At 37.7% G+C, this 22,230-nt stretch overlaps 1 protein-coding gene across 2 annotated transcripts in view; it reads right to left on the reverse strand.

Annotated features, from left to right (window-relative positions):
• Tcf12 (transcription factor 12) overlaps positions 1-22,230 on the reverse strand; it is a gene marked incomplete at its 5' end in the record, with an annotated part of 395,275 nt that overhangs the window by 39,317 nt on the left and 333,728 nt on the right. For both annotated transcript variants that reach the window (XM_013518905.1, XM_005393856.2), the window contains 5 exon segments: positions 5,031-5,109; positions 12,966-13,030; positions 13,494-13,638; positions 13,916-14,055; positions 15,078-15,183. In XM_013518905.1, coding sequence (XP_013374359.1) covers positions 5,031-5,109; positions 12,966-13,030; positions 13,494-13,638; positions 13,916-14,055; positions 15,078-15,183 — 535 coding nt within the window.

Here is a 22,230-nt window from a genome sequence, read left to right on the forward strand (position 1 = left end):
AACTAGGATTGGAAGTCCCATTTAACACAGCTGTTCCCCTTCTGGGAATTTTCCCAGAAGAATAAAGACATCATACCACAGCGACAGATGTGCACCCATGTTTACAGCAGCACAATTTGTTATGGCTAACTCTTGGAAACAACCCAGATGCCTATCCACTGAGGAATGGACAAAAAAGTTGTGGTATTTCTATACAATGGAGTATTACTCAGCTATTAAGAAAGATAAACTCGAGGCTTTTGTAGGGAAATGGATGCAACTAGAGACCATACTCATCAGTGAAATAAATTGGACCCACATGTGTAAACATCATATGGTCTCTTTGGTGTATGAATCTGAAAGACTAGGTAAAACTCAAAACATACAATAGATGATAGGAAAGGGAAAGAAATTGCTCAAAGGAAGGAATGACTGGGATGAGGGAAAGAAGATAAAAGAAAGAAGGCAGGCAGAACATAAATAAATACATGAATAGCTGCGATGACTGTATTGCTGTTGTCTGATGGTGTGGTGAAATGAACAGTTAATGCTTACAATTTTTTATGTTCCGATTGACTTTGCATGCTTGTGTCTGGTGGTCTGAGCAACTTATTTGAAGGTAAGAATACGCAATGGAATTACAATGGTGAACTCCTACCATCTTGTCTAGCGAAACTCGGTATTATCTCTAATGTTTTATTGAAGAATTACTTTCTTATTCTCTTTAATGGTTTGAGCAATGTTTCATTCTTACATCTGATAATCTGAGCAATGTAGTTGAGGATAGTGATATGGAATGTAACAACCACAGTTGATTTGTATGAATTTGTCCTGAGACCCTGTATCACTGAATGTTCTTGCTTTGATTTGTTTGTTTGTGATACTGGTATGCTGCTACTGTTCTATTTTTTTGTTTGTTTGTATCTCATGTACTAGTCTCTTTTTAAAAAAAAAAATTAGTGTGAATAAAAATATACTCATCAAATTTCAAATCATATTGGTGTCCCACATTGTGATCATAACCCATGGCATTTATATCCAAATATGGACAAACAGCACATAGCCTAGAGAGCTCATAGGCTATTTAAAGAGACTGTTCCTTCTTCACTGTCCCTGAAAGCAGGTGTGCACGGCTACAGGGTGGGGCTTCTGCTTCCTTCTATTAGACAACACAAGCTTTCAACTGTTCTCTGCAGGAAACCATTTCTGTCACTCTTGTAGGCTTTTTACTGTCCAATCGTCCCCCAAAGCTACTCTTATTCTGGAAAGGTTATAACAAACCTACTTGAATATTACAGTTTGGGGCTGGGGGTTTAGCTCAGCAGCACAGTGCCTGCCTGGCAAGAGCGAGGTTTTGAGTTCGATTCCTGGTACCGGGAAAAAAAAAAAAAAAAAAACCAAAAAAAAAAGAAATGAATAGTACAGTTTATGGAACATTTACAGAAAATGAGCTAGCTGGGTGACTAGGATAAAACAGCTGAATTATTTGGTCAAAAATCTGGAAGGGCTCTGGTTACTACAATTCACTCAATCTTCATATACTATCATTTATTAATCTATGGAATCAACAGCAATATTTTGTGCGGCTGAGAGAATTCCTAGGACCATTTACTACATATTCCATTATTCTGTTAGTTGCAGTCCTTCCCAAACTCAAATTTTCGTAAGATTCCTTGAAGATTGGCAAAGGCGGCCTACGTGCTCTGCTGGCCCCCTCGGCCCCAGCCAGGCTCTCCATGTCCATGCGCCCCACACCCAGGCGTGACCTGCTCACTGCCATCCCCTCGGTGAGTCTGGAGGCACTGCTCATGCACCTTCTCACAGCTGGGCTTTGCTATGCCCTTCCTTCTACACAGAGCACTCCTTCTCCTCCTCAAAATCCTACTCTTTTGAAATACCAAGTCTTTCCTGTGAGTTCTGTGTCTCAATGTTCATCTTATATTCTCAATTAAACTAAAAATTTTCTGTAATCAGATAACTTTTAATACTAGGTATGTTGATCATAAAATAAGTATCTCATTGAGCTCTATTTGAAGATTTCACTTCTTATTTAACTGTAAATGTTGAGGACTGTGACTGAGTCCTGCAACTACTGAGTTTCATTCATTTCTATTCCATAAGGAAGTAAAGAAAGCCGAAGAATGCCTGTCTGTTTTCCACATGCTCTTGCTGAACACGCTCTTAACATAAACGCTGTGTCTGCTCCTGACAGGCGCAGCAGACACCAGCACTCCGCTCGGTTGAGGTGCTGTCAGTCTCAATTTCATTCCCAAGGGGATGGCTCAGTGGGCCTGTCCCTTCCTAGTTCAGACTAGTGTGAAAGTTCCGTCTGTTACAAGCAACTGTACTCAGCCCAGGGCTGACCAATGATGGGAGGAAATCTGTTGAACAGGCTTTTGGAAAAGGTTTCTTAATAGACAGAAAGACACAGTCGTTTTCCTTCTACCGGACACTGTTATGCTCACATTACAGTACCTTAGACAGCTACCTTGCTTACCAGCCAGCAGAAAACAAAAACAAAAACAAGCTCTTAAGAAGCTGAGCAGGAACCCTGAGACGGGGGGGTTCCTGCCACACGTGGTAACAAACGTTCCTATGGTTCAGACTGGCTGGGATGAGAGCTTCTTTTCCTTTCATCCCTAAAGCATCCCCACTGGAACAGTATCTCAGCAGCTTTCTCATGAACACTGTATAGGCAGAAATGTAAGTTTCTGGCTGATAAAGTTCCAAATGACAGTGAGGGGGTTTAACCAGAATTAACTCAGAAGGTGCCTGAGTGCTGCCTGCTCCTGCGTGCCCCTCCTTACACAGCCTGTGCTCACACCCAACTGGTACTCGCTGGACGGAGCAGGGTGAGTGCAGACCAGCTTTTCTTCCCCCTTCCTGCCAACACCATCATAACACAGTGCCGTCCTCTCTTCTTCCTCTCTCTCCACTGCCATTTCCTTGTGTGTGTGTGTGCGCGCCCACACGGTAGGGAATGGGGGGCTAAGAAGAAACTCCTAGATACAGAATTCAGGGGAAATGCTTCTCCACAAAATCAGTCTCTTGATTTGATGGTTCCACAGGAGTATGTGAAAGTATTTTTCTTGGATTATGCCTGCTAAATTGGAAAGGAGGCCTATTATTAACCCCCACTGTATAATTTAAAAGTCTACATTTTTATTCATCAGTTGAATTGTAAGGGGAAAAGCTGGGCATGGTGGCACATGTCTTAACCCCAGCACTCGGGAGGCTGAGCCAGGAGGACTGCTAGGAATTCCAGATCAGCCTGGGCTCCATAGTGAATTCAAGGCCAGCCTGAATCAGATAGTGAGACCCTATCTCAGAGAAAAAAAAAAAAAAGGGGGGGGGAGAGATTACTACTCAAACATATCAGGATGGAGGAGGGCCCCTGAGATTTTTCTTGGGACCTTCTGTCTGATTCTCCATGTCACTGATGTCCCTGCACAGATGCTCTCCCACAACCTTCCTCCCCAGTGTGAACTAAACAGAGGACAGTCAGGAACTGTGGTCCTAGGCAGAGGAGAGCAGTGGGAATGTACCGTACAGGAAACACGGACTTGGACACCTCAGATGAGAAAGTGCAACAGGCTGTGCAGAAACACTAATAATCTTAGTAGAAGTGTGCCAAGGTGGTGAATAGGATTAAAAGTTACATCATTCTTTCTGTAATTTCAGCTCTGTTAAACAACAACTTTAAGTCAATGAGTCTTTCATAGTCTTGTCTGTGTAGGGAACAGCTGCTCAACTTTTACTAGACAGCTGAAGCCAGAGTGTCTGCGAAAGTGGCAGAACCTGCTAATAGCTGCCAGCAGCTGCCCGAAGCTTGTCTCCACAGTGGAGCTGCGGAGCAGGACCCCAGGCACACCACAGCACAGGTGAGAGGGGGACCTGTCGCCTCTGAGCCCCCAGTGCCAGAAAACGTGCACAATGACACAGGCCTAAAAACAGAAACCATGGAAACACTGGCTTTTAGTGGTTTAGGAAAACAGAATTATTTCTGCAGTCAACTGCTGTTGGAGGAATATGGCAACTTTAGCTGGTCCCCTAGTAATGTCTTTTCTTCAAAAGAAGCTAAGCATTTTTTTTCTTTAAGTGAGGTTTTTCTCTAAACAATGCTTACAAAATAAAGGTTGAGTTTTAAAATTATAGCTTAACAGATACATAACATTTTCATGTAACATTATTTACTCCTAGTATTTAAAAAGTCCTCATTTACAACAGCAACTGTGTCTCGACAGATTCATACTGTAGGACAGTATCTTGAACTTGTCAAAACTATTGTGAAAAAAACCAGGGGGAAGTAAAGCAAATCTGAACCATTTAATGGATCGCTACTAACATTATTCAGCCATAAGGATGGAGAGCTCTTTTCCTTAGCAGAAAACAGTATCACCTCCAAGAACTGTGTGTGTGTATGTGTGTGAAGTAATACTTTAGTGGGCCTTAAAACAAAGACAACCTATCTACGTGAGCAGTCACTCATCTGTTCGTTTCACACATGGTGCAGCAGCAGTGTGGAGGAAAGGAGGAGGAAGTTTCATACAGTTTTCATGATTTTGTGGTGCTGGGCATGAGAACCAGGCCTTCATTTACACTAAGTACACGCTCTACCACTGAGCTACATCCCCAACCCTCATGCTTCTAAAAAGACTGTTTTTGTATATTTCCTACGCCATTTTATAAAAAAATTTTAATTTTGCTCCTCTGTATCTTACCTTCATCCCAATTGCCTAGACTTATTTGTATCCTATTACAATTATTAAAAATGATCACAAGGGGGGCTGGGGATTTAGCTCAGCAGTACAGCACCTGCCTGGCAAGCGGGAGGTCATGAGTTTGATTCCCGTTACCAGAAAAAAACAAAACAAAACAAAAAAATCACAAGTTTAAGTATGTAGAAGATACAGAGAAATAAATAAAACTACCAGATATTTCAGTATTTTCCAAAATGAATGTCAGGACACTTTTGTTTAACTGAAAAATAAATGACTGAATTATTTCCAAGTGGACCCACATGTTATGAAGTAGTTGGAAGAGAAGCCTACCTGTCAGAGGTGAAGGTGATCCAACTGGTGTTGATGGGTTTGATGGAAAACTACTGCTTGTATGGTCAGGAGAATAAATCTAACAGAAAACAAGAGACATACATGAGTCGATATGCCCTGAATGCAAAAACCTTAAGTGCAGCCACAGGGAGAAATTTTTATAATCTAAGACGTTCTTAACCCCAAGACCACAGTGAAAAGGTTTTTCATCAATTTAAGACAAATTTATTACATAAAGGTAAAAATAGTCTCACTTTTAAAACTAGAATAAAAAAGAATATTATTGTAGTTAGAAATAATTCAAGGTTTCTAACGGTTACTATGGAAAAACAAGAAGTGACTATAACAATAATAAGTCTGATAATTAATTTTTCAAGAATATGTCATCTAATTAAGTGATGTCTTTAAAACATTATCATCTCACAAAACTACTAACTACTTTTTGAAATGACTGGTACCAGCAAGGTCCTCGATTTGATCTGCACTACCAAAAGCAAACAAAATAAACAAACAAACTTAAAAATCCTTAAAAAACTTAAAAAGTCAACCAAAGAAAATGTTTTTGAAAATAGTTACCACTTACCTCTTATTTTAAAAGTTACCAGTTTGATCAACCACCTATTTGCGAATTTTAGTCCCAAATTATTGTACTGTAAAAAATTAAACTTCCTTTCTAAGGTCCTTTTCACCCTTGGAAAAAGTGAAACACAAAAACAAAACCCTGAAGTATTTTTAAAAATTGTCCACCAAAGGATCTGTGGGGGCTTTATTTACAAACAGATTTCCTTGAAGTGGGCAACATATCTGGAGGCACAAATTTTGGTATTTAAAAAAAATGTTGCTGTATTTGTACTGCCAAGTAAAAGGTGACAGAAATTCATTCAAGTTTACTTAATTAACCAGAAAATATTTTAAAAGTCTCTTTAACACAAGTATCAAAGGTCGCTAAAAGATCTTTTGTGGAACAACTCTATTCTTATAAAAAAAAACAAGTGAATCCTTTCTTTCTTTCTTTTTTTTTTTTTTTTTTTCCTTTTGAGACAGGGTCTCGCTATGCAGTTCAGGCTGGCTTTGAGCTCACTCTGTATCCCAGGCTGGTCTTAAACTCACAACGATCCTCCTGCCTCAGCCTTATGAGTGCTAAGTGCTGGAATTACAGGCGTGTGCCACCATGCCTGGCTTTTAAGTATTGGTTTTAAAGAAAGCATAATAATATTTTTCAACACCTGAAAAAGCCATTAGGACAGGTCCCTGTAAAAGAAATTCCACAAGTCACAATGAACATATGTAAAGGCTTTCATTTTAAAATTTTTCACTAATTCCAAATTTCAAATGGCAAAAAGTCTACTCTCCTCTGATGGGCACATTCATCTACTTCAAGTAAAATACATGGACTCATATCATGTTAATAAATTTTAATTGTAAGTAACTTTTAAGAATTTTAATAGCCAGGTCTGTAAGTTGCACAGTCAAATTAGAAGTCATTTTAGGAAAGGAAAGCTATGGGAAAGAATTCAAGAGACTTTGGAGCTAGGCATGGTGGTACACACCTGCAATCCTACTACTTGGGAGGCTAACTCAAGAGGACTGCTCTGAGTCCCAGGCCAGGCTGGGCTTCACAGAGAGTTCAAGGCCAGCTTAGACTACATAATGAGACCCTGTCTCGAAATATCTAAAAGAATTCAAGAGACTAGGAGTACTAATTAACAGAGAAGTGTATAAGATCAATATTATTGGTCTAAAAAGTTGTTACTTAGGGGTTGGGGGATAGCTCAGTAGTTCTATCCCTGGCACAATTGTTATCTGTAAAAAACTCATAGCCCGTATATGAAAATTAGCCATAGGTCACCTTTGGTTCCTAGTGACTCCTATGTACAAACTGCTTTATTTCAGTCATACAGGTAAGGTCACCAAACTTCAACAAAAACATGTCTCGACATACATCTTTACTATTGTACATCACTGCTTATGTTCAAAATTCAAATAACTGTACCTTTTATGAGCGAGGAATGCTCTTTTATAAAATACATCTGGAGTATAATACTGAGGGAAGGAAAGGGTGATTAACACTGGTGGTGGGCAGATGAATGAGAAGAGCTATAGTTCCACATAAACTATGATCATCATTAAACGCCATCTGTTAGGGTGAAAGCATCTGATTAACTGAGTTCCCTCTGTCATACCCTCCTGCTCTTGCTTTCTTCAGGATGCTTTATATTAACTGTTTAAATTTATTTGCTTCTTTATTACCTAACATTACCCTTTACGCTAGTAAATAAGAGCTTTAGAAGAGTAAGAACTTTGCCTTATTCATCGCTATAGCTTCAGATTCCAAATGGTAGGGCTCAGTACACACTTACAAGAATTAATCCTTGCTAGAATTCCCATCCGAATGACTCCTCAGTCTTTGGATGTGTTTACTGAGATTCCACCTCTCTTCCTCTCCCAGTTTTCTTACTATACACTTCCCCAGGACTCTAGTCTCAGTTTTCCATGTATCTCCGCGCTGTCTCTTGGCACTTGCCGTTTTTTGTAAAGTATCAGCCTTCACACCCCCATGAACGACTCTGAAAGTGACCTCCTTATCCTCACAGTGGTGGCCTCAGACTTCTCCATCTGGACAAACGCTTCTTTTGTGTCAGCCGAGAACTGCTAGACCCAAACTCCGCCTCACCAGCCTGGGCTTCCTCCCTTGCCCATCTCTGTGCTTCTACTCCACGTCGGCTTAACGGCTCTCCCTTTTCCTTCCCCAGTTCTTCTACTCTTCACTCTGTAGACAACAGCCCCCACAGCGTGGTTTCTGGGACAGGTGCACACCATCCCCTGCTGTGACGGAACTTTGAATTTCACTGTAACCCAGGGACGGACCATCTAGGTCCCCCACGTGTAACTGCCTGAGCCGCTGTCTCTGCACAGGGCTGTGAACAGTCGAGGTCCTATTTGCTACCAGCTAAAAAAGGACGATGTTTGACGCCTTTCACAATCTAGTCACGCAGTACTGTTCTGTTTATAATCCATCCCGTTATCCAAACAGTACTTTTCCTTTTTCTGAACACAGCCTGCCCTGCTTCCAAAATGTCTGTTTCTTCATTTCTCCCTCATGGAACTTTGTGTCACATCCAAGTCTGTTTAGCTCAAATGTCACTTCCTCACTTGCGTCTATCTTGTAATACAGAATCACTCAACCTTCTCCTTAGCCCTGTCTTCACATTGTGTCTCACAATCATTATTCGGTTATCTGTCTTATCTTCTTTCTTTCCCTGTGAACTCTTTGAGGGCAGGGACTTCACACAGTTAACACTAGATCCATCTTTGCCTGTCTCTGCCTTGTACAAGTATGTGCTCAATATTCCTTTTAAAACCTGAGTGACAAAACTGTACTTGAAATTTGCTAAAATATTTATTGATTACAAAAAAGCCCCTTTTTTGGTGGGAGGTGGGGGGCACTAGAGCTTGAACCTTTCACATGCTAGACACATGCTCTATGGCTGAGCTATATATCCCTAGGCCAAAATCAGGACTATTTAAACGGTGGTGTTTATCTTAGTATTTACATAATTGGGGGTCTCATTAATAGAAATATCAAAGAGGGGAAAGTTGTTATATAGGTAATTTTATTTCAATTCAGTTTTATCATATAAGATTTGAGAACCATTAGTGCGGTTACACTACTCTGGGGATGTATGTTAATGTACAGTAACTAGGCTGTCTATATCACCTCATTAGTTAAATATAGGCTTTTGAGGGTTGACCAACCCTTACTTTTCCTGGTAACTCTGCCCTTACAGTTATAGAATCCCTAAGCATGTCAAGAAATGGTGACAACTCCTTTTGTCAAAGAAGGAAAAGTTATACTTTAGAGTTATATAAGATCATTACCACTAAATGACTTACCAGAATGTTCTAATTCTATGTGTAACCAGGTGTAAACTTTTAAAAATCACTGTGCAAAAGGGAGGAGTACCAACACTGTATCAAGTACAAAAACATATTTCTGGTACTTTGTCTCAATTTGTACAATAAAAAGTCATTTTTTTCTGCTCACCAATCACATTTGCTGGTTCTACTTTACCATTTAAAGCGAGGACAGAAAGAAGTGTTTGCAATACGTTTTCTGAATGTATAGCCCAGCATTACCGGACTCTTTCTTATCCCTTTTACTTTCACAAAAGGAACGGTTATGTGGGAAGAGGAAGACCAATACAACATTAAAAAAGCATAACACAATCTTTTGGATCATCAATTATTTCACTAAACTTAATCTTTGTAAATTGATTGTTAGGAAATTACAAATAAATTATACTTATTCTGTAGAGATTGTTGTGTTACTCTAAGAAATTTTAAATACCAGACTTTATTTGAACATTAAAAGAACACTTTAAATAAAAAATACATTTCTTTTTGTATTTTCTGGCCTTAAAGAACTCTAACACTAGTGTTTGAGGGGAAAAAAAAGAAGTCAGTAACTTAAAAATGGGGGCGGGGTGACTTAGTTCTTACTTTGAACACAAAGTAAGAGTAAGAACTCATCAGGCAAGCAGCCCACGTCCCCTCCTGCTAAATGACCAATGATGAATGACTCCCAACACCTTCTGCCAGGCTTATGCAGTAATAGGCCTTATTTTACTGCAACAAATGAGGCTCCTCCTCCTATCAGTCATGGTCCATTCCAACCAGCAGGGTGCCAATAAGCCAGAGGCTAATGAAAAGGGCCTCAAACAAAAAAACGAAACAATGGAGACCTCCTAGGCCCAACCCTGGAACTGTGAGAGCAATTTTTTAAACACTACAGTGCACATTTCACTTAATCTTTATTATGTTAATGTTATTGAGTCTAAAGAACAAAGAAACTTATCTCATGAATTACTTTTAAATGTCAACTTCCATGAATTTTCTTTTGTTACAGACTGCCAACCATTTAACCATCCAGATAACACACACACACACACACACACACACACACACACACACTCTCTCTCTCTCTCTCTCTCTCTCTCTCTCCCCCCCCCTTGCTCTGAGGTAGAAATCAAAACATAAATTATCACAAAGAAGTCTGATATAATCAACAAAGTTAAACAGCCCCCTTGTTTGATCTCCTTTAAATTAAAGACTGAGTGTTTTGATATGGTATTAGGCACTGAAATAAACCAGATGTTTCTTCCTCTATAGAACTCTCCATGGGCACAATCTTAAAGGGTTATTGTCTGGCAAATGTTCAGGGAAACACATTAGAAATGGCACGAATACACAGCTTTTCCTTTCCTTCTATCTATCCTAGTTTATTATCTAAACTAATGCATAATCCACAGGGCTTTGGGAACTTTGTGTAAATACTTTCATGTACAATTCTCTTTCTTGCTATCCAGAGATTAAGACCACAATTATCCAGGCTTAAACCTAAAATAAAAGAACCTTTGCAAATGTATTATCTGGCCTTACATGTTTAATCACACAGTATTCTGTGTGCTCTTTAATACCTAAACTGTAGAACAAAGGTTGTAGCCTCTGATGTTTCACACATGAAAGACCTTCTAAGGCATATATCAGACAACTGGAGAACCAGAATTAACTTCTAATGATAATGCACACTGTTTTCCCACCTAAAGCTAAATGCTATATTCAAAATATCATGTTCTAAATAACTTAAAACTTCAAATATTCACGGCCAACATTTCCAAATATCTGTAACACTTAAAATTCTGATACATATATCAGATACTCAATGTAATCCTCATTAAGGTTCTTCTCATCTCTTCTAATCCTTCCTATCCCAAGATAATGTAATTTTTTTATTTTTTAGCACATGTAAAGCACTAAACACATATTTACGTGAATGTGAGTCTGTAATAGAAATTAAAGAAAGAATGGGTTTGGGAGGTGTCTGGATTGGGGGTGCTGGAGACAGATTGAGGGAAGGGATTTGAAATCTAAAGACTATGGCATGTAGTGATGGAGCAGATGGAATGCATCACCATCAGCTATGACAGAAATGATTTATGGAATGACCTAACTGCTCCTGCCTCCTAACAACACAGGATGACAGAGCTGAGTTTCCATGACAACCAAAGCCCACCCACTAACTAGATTAAACATTTCTTCCTTGGCTCCCAATCAGAGTGAATTTGGATTTTCTTCTCCACATGCCATCCTTCCTGGGCTAGTATGTGTTCAGAATATGGGAAGACACTCGAGGACGTAACGGGTAACAAAGAGCCTGGAGGCCACTGAGAGCACCACAGATTCTTGCCTGCCTATATGCCAAGGTACTTCACACAAGTTTTTCTCAAACAGATGACCTTGGAGGAAAAAGAAAACACCTGAATTGCACATTCAACTTTAAAAGCTGACCTAATAATACGAGTTCAAATGTTTTTTGTCCACTTACATGTGAAATTTTTGTTAGTGGACTCTTCTAGAATCAGGGGAAAGAACACTGCAAGCCAATCAAACCCCCAGCAGTCCCCAGCACTTAACAACATATGATAATAATTTTCTTCCTAAGTAGGCAGTTTTCCTCAGTAGGAGTAAGTTCAGAAAATAGTGAGACAATCCCCTTTGGCCCTTGTCTACACTTCTGCACGTCACATCACCGTGGCAGTGTGGGTCCAGGACAGGCACAGCTCAAACCAGTGAGGTCGAGGTTCTCCTGTACCGGAGTACTACCCTTACTAGCTTCGGGATTCTACTTCATCTTCCTGAGCTCAAGGTACTTAACCCTTTAAGCCTTAGCTCCTCATTTGTAACATACGGATAATAACGCCAACCTTATAGAGTTTTCCTGAGGATTAGCTCGAACAGGGCACATCAATACTTAGCACAGGGTCAAGCACCTAGAAAGTATTCAAATCATAGCTAATAATTTTTGTGGGTCTTGCTATGATCACCGCTATTATTATATATGTTCCAAGACTGAATTCACCAAACATTTACTGAGCTCCTCTTTGATGTGGGGCTCTACTACACAGCAAATGAATTTGACTTGATTTTATTTCTCAAGAAATTTGTATGTGGCTACAAGAAAAGGCCTATATGCACAAACAATATATAGAAGTTTTATCTTTAAACCTTTTAGTGGTAGGAGTTGTCTCCCAAAACAACTGTTTCAGGAGTTAAAATGTTAAAATGTTGCACTTTCGTCATGAACAGAAACTAGTATGCAACTCCTGGGACTTTTAGGGATGCTTCCGAATGGTCAGATTTGAAATCTTTAAAGGTCACTGACCAGTGCTCTCTCTTCTAATTGCAGAATTCCAAAAGAACAGATTTTAATTCTAACATTTCAAGAGTCAAGATATTAAAAAGCAACCACTGCTTTGTCACTAATGTTCTGATTGATTGATATAAACTAGCTGTTTAAGAAAATATTTAAAAAGAAAATGCTACAACATGATTCATTTTAGACTGAGTTCTTCAATGAGTCTGGCTTTTTAAAGTCTCATTCCCTAGTTCTGAATGACTCAACTGCAGTAGATTGCTTTTTCTTTTAAAAACTATACATAAGACATTTTCCACTTTGGAAAAGCTCTTAGGTATTTCATTCTCTGGATAAGAAGAGTGATTGTGTTGTCTCTCTTGGTACTACCTGATTTATTTTAATAAGTCAGTAAGTAAATACGTGTCTAAAACAAATACACAGACTTAATGATGGAGTTCAGCCATTTGTTCTTTAAATTTTAAAAAATCCACATTTCTTTCTTTCACCTGTATCTTAAAACAAAGACAGATACTTAAATTAAAGTCACTGGGCTGTTCCTGCAGGCGAGGGATGGGAAGATACTCTTATGAGTCGATTTCAGGGTGTGCACCAATGTCAACTGAGAACAGCTCTAAAAGAGTGCTAACATGAGCCATTTTAAGTGCACCCTTTAGGACAAAGTCTAACCACTGCCCCTAGCAGTGCAGACGACGCAGCAGAACACAGAAGTCAATACTCACAGACGCCAACGCCTTTCCAAGTGCATCACCTGTCTGCGAGCTTCCAGCAGCATTCCCTCTGGTTCCTGGATATTTCAAAGAGGAAAACGAGTCAAGAACTGCAGCAGGAAAGGGTACATTCTCAGCAAGTTGCCATTATTCTAAGGATGGTCACTACTGCTACCACTGGCTTGTCATAGCAAACTAGGAAATACTCTGTATGTGTTATACTTCACAAGTTGAAGCTGCATTTCTTCTTAGTTTTTATACTAACAAAAATTAAAAGCTTCTTCTCCTTTTTTGGTTTTTGGAGATAGGGTCTCGCTACATGGTTCAGGCTGGCCCTGAGCTCACCACGTAGCCCAGGCTGGCCTCCATCACCTAGTGATCTTCCTACCTCAGCCTCCCAAGTGCTGAGATTCCAGGTGTGCGCCACCATGCCTAGCTCTTCATTTTTAAACTGAATACTAAAAATATAATGAAAGATAAGGGGTTCACTGAAAATCTCTCAAATAGGTTTCAGAAAGTTTTGTAAACCAAAAGGCTCACCCAGAATGCTGTCTGATCCATTGACAGGAGGAGTGTGGGAGGTGGCAACGTACGGGGAGCTGCTGGTGCCGCCACGGTGGAAGCTGGACATTGGGGGAAGACTTGTGCTCATGTCTGTTGGCGAGACTGAGTGAGGAGGGTAACTCTAGAAAAGGGGACAGAGGCATACTCTGTTAAATGTATCTCTGACTCATACGTGTACGTGTATATGCGGGAGAACTACTGTAACAGGTCCAAAAGAGCATTACAAGTTAGCAGCTAAAGACTGCTACTACTGTCATTTACTTTTGGTAAGGGGAGTAAGCCTAGAAATACTTCCAACTTCAGAAATTTTGGGAGAATCAAGTTTCCTACTTGGAATACCGAAGGAAACACATGTGAGAGCGAAGTATGGCTGCACCTCGCCACATGTGATTGCCTACCAAGCGGTCATGGGAGTGAAGGCTGCCGTAACTACTGGACTGAGACATGTGGGAAGTAGAGGTCCCCAGAATCCCACCAAAACCAGGCTGGCTCATCCCATTTGATGAACTCCAAAGGTCAGAAGAATTGTGGGTCCCATCTAAGATAAAAAGAGAAAAAGAAAATTTTTCTTAGCTAATTTTTGTATTTTGATGATGCTTATAAAAATTCAAAAGGTACCCTCCAGATTTTTTTCCTCTTTCTTCCAATTTAATCTCCTACCCAGTTTTCTTCTCTCCCAACTGTAAAATTTCTATGTAAAAGGAAAGAATAGGCTTTACAGAAAGAAATGTAATTCAAACTATAACAGGTAGGTCAGTCTAAAAATCCTCAGATGACGTAAATTCTACTAAAGCAAGATAATGAAAATCTTGAATTTGAGGATTGGTTGGATTTAATTTTTGGTTTAATGGCATACCCACAAATATACCAAAGGAGTTCTTAATCTCTTGCAGGTAAAGTACATTCTATTGAACGTTTTGAAGCTGTAGAATAAAGAAGGCTCTTAATATTAAGCCTAAGTAATTTATAATAACAACATTATGGTCAGCCTTCAAATGAAATATGTCCATAGTGACTTCACTACAATGTAAAGTCAAGAAACCATATATGTAATAACTTATTGCTCCCATATCATATGCTTCTCATAATTCCAAACCATAGGAGACTATAATCTGCTAGTCATGTATTACAGGAAATGCAACACTTCTTCTGACAAGTCTGACTCTGTTCTATGATATTCACTCTTTGTTTATATTGGTAATTCTAGGTGTGATATGCATCTGTAATTTAAATGGGAAACCAGTGTTGTTAATAGCCTTTATACTTTTAAATTCTAAAACAAGCCAGAACAACTTTACTTACTCCTCAATTTAAGTTCCTTATAAATTCAATCAGTACTTGACAGGCACGCCAGTGGTTTGCTTGATAACCCAATTAATTCACAGTAAGCAGAAAACAGCAGTAGAAAACTATACAGCTAAATTTTAAGTTATCTCAGCCCCCAAATACCTAGATAATGTATAGATACCTGTGCAGTGATTTTCTTTCCTCACATTTTAAAATATGGGCTAATACATACATGACTGCAGTCATATGTGGCAGCTCTCTGGCAGTACTTACCTTGCATAAAGAAAGTGCTAGCAAACATACTGGTCGGTGGCTTAGGAGATGGGTAACTAGGAGATTCACGGTTGAAATCATCTGAATTTGGGGATGGTGCATATACCTTAAAATGAAACAGGACATTTAATTAAAGATAAAATGAGTATTATCGTATTTATATAAAGTGAGTCCTACATTCCAAAAAGTACCTAAAAAACCTATCTAATCCATACATATGAATACAAAGGATATTGCCTGAATCTGCATAAATAATGTCAAATTTGGTTATTAACTACATATTTCATTTTAGCTGATTACTAGGAAAAATATTCCAAATAGCCATGAAATTGTATCTTGGCATGAAATTACACCAGGTGGATAAATAAAGTCATTAAGTGTTCACTGGGATAACAAAGCACAAATCTCACATTGGATTATGATTAAAAATCTGACTAGGCCAGCTGGGTGTAGCGGTACAGGCCTATAATCCCAGTATTCAGGAGGCTGAGGTAGGAGGATTGTCATGAGTTCCAGGCCAGTGTGGGCTACATAGTGAGTTTAAAGGCAGCCTGAATTACATAGAAACGCTGTCTCAAAAAACAAAAACAAGAAAAAAAATAGAGTGGGCTAACAAATGTCCTTAGAATAGATAGTATGGGGGCTGGGGATTTAGCTCATCGGCAAAGCGCCTGCCTGGCAAGCGCAAGGTCGTGAGTTCAGTTCCCGGTACCGGAGAAAAACCAAAAAAAAAAAAAAAAAAGAATAGATAGTATGGTAAAATGTGGGATAATAAAATTCATTTTATCGATAAAATTCACAATATTTATCAAAGAAAATAAAAATGAATTAGATAAAAGGTTGCTATCTTTTGTTACTATTAAAAGGTAACTGAGAGGTGCAACACGATTATTCAGTAACTTCTTTAACTTAACAGCGTTACCAGATATATTAAAACCAAATTCTGCTGAGCAGTTTTAATTCTTTAAAGTGTGGGGCTACATTAAGAGAAATATAACAATTTGTTAAAACAGTATTAATGTCCTTTTGTAAACCTTTGCTTCAAATAAACTATGAACATTTTCAATTAGTAAATGATCAACATTTCCATTCTAAACTTAACAGGCACCAATGATCAAAACAATGATCAAACATAATCACACCATTCTTACAACTTCTAAAACCAAGAAGGAAAACAAATAACATTTAAAGTAAAGTAATGGGGGCTGGGGATTTAGCTCAGCGGCAAAGCGCCTGCCTGGCAAGCGCAAGGTCGTGAGTTCGGTTCCTGGTACCGGAGAAAAACCAAAAAAAAAAAAAAGTAAAGTAATGTATTGTCTGTAAAAGTAAACAAAGATTCAGGAATAAGAGAAAGAAAAGCTACTGTGAACGGTTTATAAAATAGTTTCTTTTGTTTTAGTAAAGGGTACATCCATTAAATTTCATTGCAAAATAAAAATTCTTAACTGTTCACTTAACTGGAGGAAGGTAACATTAAAATTATGGAAGCATGTGTAAAAAATTCATACTTTTGATTGTACAAACAAAATTTCTGCAATTACACACAGATATTGAAAACTGGTTACAACTCTGGATTTTGAATTGTGAAAAAGGATTTGTACTTTATAATCTTCCATGTAATTTGTGATTTTTTTTAATCTCAAGCATATACTTCTAAATACTATACGTAATAATAAAAAAGTACTCTAAGATTAAAATGGGAACTATTTTTATTGACATAAACTATCAATTCTATATTCATAAGCTATCTGTAAAGACCTCTGCAAATCACCCTAACCTTCCTGAGACTCAGCGTCCTCATGTAAGACGGTGCCAACAGAACTACACGTCTGAGGGTTGATGCAGGAGCAGAGGAGACAGTGATAAGATGTTCAGCACGCTGCCTTGGTACAAACTAAGCGTAAGAATGAGCTCATAGCATCATCTTTTGATTATCCAATAGGAGTAGTACTGTGGTTAAATATAGCCGTTAATCTTCAAATGCTGTCTCTTAAAGAGTTTTTCTGTGATAGGGCTTTATATATACACAACTTCTCCCAAATGAAAGGTTTAGAAACTTGTTTTTACTCTTCTTGCGAGGCTTAATAATTCTGGCACAGGTGTAACTTTTGAATGGATTGGCATTCAGGTTTGCTTCCTACTTTTCATATCCCAGATGCAAAAACATATATCTGTGGTACCTGAGAAGTCTGGGCCAATATAAGATACATTCCTACGAATTATCCAGAAGAACCCCAGATTGGGGATATGGCAGATAAAAGTTTGTTCATTATATATATGAAACATACTATTCTAGTTTAAAGCTATTTCATAAAAGATTATGCTAGAATTAAATAACTTCTAAATGTGTTGGAAATGCATTAGGCTGACAGGTAGGCAAAGTTTTCAAGAAAGAACTTAAAGACTATTTTCTTTTAATCAAGTTTTAGCTCTAATCTCAGCCACAACTGGATGTCCTTTGTCCTTTGTATACAGATTTTCCCAAACTAGACTGAAACTACACACAACGAAGAGTAAGTAAATCCACAGACTTAGCCAGAAAATACCAACGCAAATCAAATTCAAAAGACGGCATCCTAGCACACGCTTTTTATCACAAGTGTGTATTTACTATAAACATCACTCTTGTTTGCGAAGTATAAAATGTAAAATTCTTTAATTATATTAGGTCACAGACTGAAATATAAGTCGCACACTTGATAATTATGAAAAAACAGTTCTGATGGATTATTTCATGCAAAAAACCCTTATAATCTGATCCTTTAAATTTCTACATAATTTGTGATTTTACTTCTTTATCATTCATCCTATTCAGTTCACTGTATATTACATACGACTTATGCTCTTGAATTTTCGAATGTTTGCAATTACAAAAGAAAGTGAAGGAAGATACTCGACTTTACGGATTTACAAATTGTTGCTAAAGAAAAAATTTGATCACATAATAATTAATTGACAATTGTTAAGGATAGCAAGGACACCAAGATAAACCACACACAGCAGAAGACCCTTGTCTACTTTCTGGAAAATTTTGAAGATGTATGAAAAAAATAGGCCTGTGTTGGAAGTAAAGTTTATGTTTAAAGTCAGTCTTTATAAATAGGCTTTGAAAAAATGGAGTTTTAAAGGTTACCTCCTATAAATAAAAATGATAAAAACTCTAGTATTGTATCATTTATGTTCTAATACAAGTTCAAAATTTTCATCATAAAAAGATTTTCAAATACATGGTCTTATTCACAGAGGCCCGACAAATAGCATTTCTAACTCTACATTTAGTATCCTAACCAAAGCTTGCAAAAACACAGATGTAACTTTGTGAAGCAGCCGCCGTGCCAGTCTCTATTTTTCAGATCAAAGACTTCTTGCGGCAAAGAACAACTGATGTGGTCTCAAAGAGTTTATTAACTCCAGATGTAAGGAAATAGCGAGCCAATTCCACAAAAAGAGCAAGTCCCTTCCTAGTTACAATCAGTACTGGCCACAAATTAAAACCAGACTGCTTATGTCATCTGATCACCTGCACACTGATGCTAGGGTTTTTTTTCTTCTAGTTAATGATCTAATCATACATTTTAATTTCAAGGATGATTTTGTATCACAGCAAACAATCTTAAAATTAAGAGAAAGAAGTATGTATGCTTTAAGATGATTAAAATCTATCAGGAGCCAAACTATTTTAAAAAGAACAGAAAAAAGTACAATTAAGTACTTTAAGATGTTTTATTAAACTGTGGTAGACAGAAATTTTCTTTATAATTCTAGTCTACATTTCAGAAAGCCAGGTTCCTGGCAGCTGTAATGTGACCATCTATTTTTCTTAAGCATTTTATTTCCCTTGAAGAATGGTAGTAAGAGAAGATGTGAGTATCTGATGAAGAGATAATCCTAACCTAAAAGAATGAAAATCTGATACCTCGGTTTTATCACCACTAAGTCCAGCTGAAAAGAACAAACTCATCAATACCTTCAACGTCCTCATCTCACCCACCTCAAAGTGACTTTTAAAAATAGGACAGCATAATTTAAGGATGAATATTTGCAGTTACTCTTAATAGCCACTACACAATGATCTTGGGAATGTTTCAGCTCATACAAACAAGGGCAAGACCAACCTTAAGAACTCTAAGCAGAGAACTGAATTTGGAGTCACCCATATGTCTAAACTGAATGAAGGAATCATCCAAGCAGGACAGAGGGAGTCTGTCTTTGTGGAATTTTCTTTAATTGGTCCTGATTTCAATGCATTCTTCCTGTGATTGATACTGAAACTATCCCTGTGGGGTAGGAAAGCATAGTGACTTCCTGATAATGACTGAGGAAAGGTACAAAGAAGTAGAAGCTTTGGATAAAAAGAGATAAACAGATCAGTCTTTGTAATGGCTGATATTTTTAAATGACCCAAACGATTAGCAGACAGGTATTTTCTCGTAACTGTATGTTCTCATCCATGGAACTTTCCACAGAACAGAAGATGAATGATCAAGGTAAGCGGACCCACTCATGGAAATCTCTGTACCACTCCTGTACCACAACAAACTCATCACACGGCCACTGAAACATCCAAAATGTGGATAGTACATCTGAGGAATGGAATTTTTAATTTGTTTTATTAAACAGCCGTATGTGACTAATAGTTACTATAGTGAACACTGATTTACATCATTCTCACTTATTTAGCAGTTAATGATCATATATATTATTCTGAAATAAATATTCTAAATTCTTATAAACTCTGAGGTCTATGAAACTAGCCTAAATTCTCAAACATTTTGGGAACACTGTCACCTAATTTTGGATGAAGAAATATTGAAAAGCGTATCTATTTTTCTGAACATGCTCCAAAACAGAACTAATTACCAAGATTTCATTATGTTTGGACTTTTGTTAGCCCTTTTTCACAAGATGATCTGAATACCTCTCTTTAAATTCCATTATGTTCAAAATCATTATATACTTTAATATGTGCTAATATGGACCTTCAATACATGAAAGTTCTATCCTAATAACAGAAATTACCTTCAGTACAATTTCCATTCATTTACCATAGTAAAATAAAATTATTTGGTCAATTTACCTTACCATCATAATTTTTAAATGAAAATTTGATACTATAATCAAGAACATTCATTATATCTGATTTTCATACAATGATATCTTCTATTAAAGTTTTCATAAGACCTAGCTGAGTACTTAAAACTTGAAAGGAAAAAAAGTCTAGATCAATGGGAAAAAGAAAAGTCCAAGTCAAACACTAAAATGAAAACTATAATTAAGCCTTTGGTTATATAATTTTAAAAAATATGTACACTGAACAGTCAGCACTAACAGAAACTGGGTGACGCTTATTACAGTTTAATTTTTAGTGTTCAAATTACTGCTGATTAACCTGTTCCTGTTCTGCACAGTGTAAGATCTGATTAAAATACACACTGAGTGTTTAAATTTAAAAAAATTTTATAACGCAAGACACACTGCCACTAATCCCCCTCAGAACACTCTCCCTTGCTTCGAACACACTTATCCTATCATTTTTGCCACTTTCTGAAGCAGTTCTGGAAGTGGAGTGTCTTTACAAGGTGTGATCAAAAAATGCCATGAATGCGGCTGCTGAGTGCCATCCAACTGAGAGGCAGGCTCATGACGACATTACAGTTCATCCTCATCCAGCTTATTCACATCTGGCACTGTGTGACATCCGGCTTTTCCCCAGAGTCAAAAGATCTTGAAAAGTAAATGTTGTGAGTCAGTTCAGTACACCAAAGTGGCCATGACAGTGCAACCGAAGACACTCATGAAAGAGGACTCTCAGAGCTGCTTCAGAAAGGTAACGCATCTTTTGACATAAAAATAATGATTCTACATACAAAGAATGTATATTCTACAAACAAAGAAGTTGCCTACTATTTTTGAACTTAGTAGGACCTGAATTTAGCAAAAAGAGGTCGTTTAAAAAGTGTTATTAAAGGGCTGGGGAGATAGCTCAGTGGCACAGGTGCCTGCCTGGTAAGCGCAAGGTCCTGAGTTCAATTCCCAGTACCAAAAAAAAAAAAAAAAGTCAAAACAAAAAAAGACTTTTACTTTAATAACTATATTCATTCCAGTAAGAGTGCTGGACAGATAAGGAGAAATTAAAGATTTTACTAAAAATAATTTTCTATGTTTTTCTGCTCAATTTGGATCCATTATGTGGATCTAAAATTGTATGATTTTATGTATACCCTGAGATAAAAAAAATACATCTTGAAACTAAATTTTAAAGTTCCTGAAATTTAGGTGTTTCTTTTTTACCTGTCACTTCTCTAATCAAAACTAAAACATAACCCCAAGGAAAATGACATGAAGCATTTTGGTAAGTTAGCTCAGTGCTTTCAGTGGAATATTACGTAACATACATATTACATAAAGACAGCAAATTCTGCTGTAAAAGCCAGTCTGCTGCTGGAGTTACTATAACTCTAAGCTAGCTTAAGGAGGGAGTATTTAGATCGTTCCAGGGCAAGTGCACCGAAGCTGTAGCCATGGGGCTAGTAAAGCGCGACGCCTGAAGTGTAAGGGCTGACACAGGGACACAAGCCCTCTCAGTGGAAGGCTCTTCTCATCTAGCTCACCTGTTACACACACACTGAGGACTGCTGTTCAAGGGTTAACACATGCTTATTTTCAACAGTTTCCTAAGTAAAATGACCAACAGCCTTTCCCCCAAATTTCTAGAGATATGTCAATAGGTAAATTAAACTTCTTTAGAAATAAGAATTCTAGCTTTCAATGCAAAATATCTTTCCAATTACTGCTTTTGCTGTACAATAATCATAGGTGACTATTAATAATTTTTAATTGTGAGGAAAAGTTTTGTAGTACATCAGACACATTTTTATTAACAATAATACTGGGCACATTTCACTGGTTTATGCTGTAAATACTATTGGAAGATAATTCCTAATAATTATAATTTTTTCATGAGAAACTAATGTCTAAGAAATCTTGTCTTCTAGGGCAATATATTAAACATATCAATATGGGCTTATCTATATTTAGCTATCTCTATTTAAAATAAGAATTTCATGGAATTGGTGAGATAGTTCAGTGGTAGACTACCTGCTGAGCATGCATATTGCCCTGGGCTAAATACCTAGCACTGGGGGGAAAAAAA

The sequence above is a fragment of the Chinchilla lanigera genome, unplaced genomic scaffold (genome assembly GCF_000276665.1).
Source record: "Chinchilla lanigera isolate Chin_1 unplaced genomic scaffold, ChiLan1.0 scaffold00049, whole genome shotgun sequence".
Classification (NCBI taxonomy): Eukaryota; Metazoa; Chordata; class Mammalia; order Rodentia; family Chinchillidae; genus Chinchilla; species Chinchilla lanigera.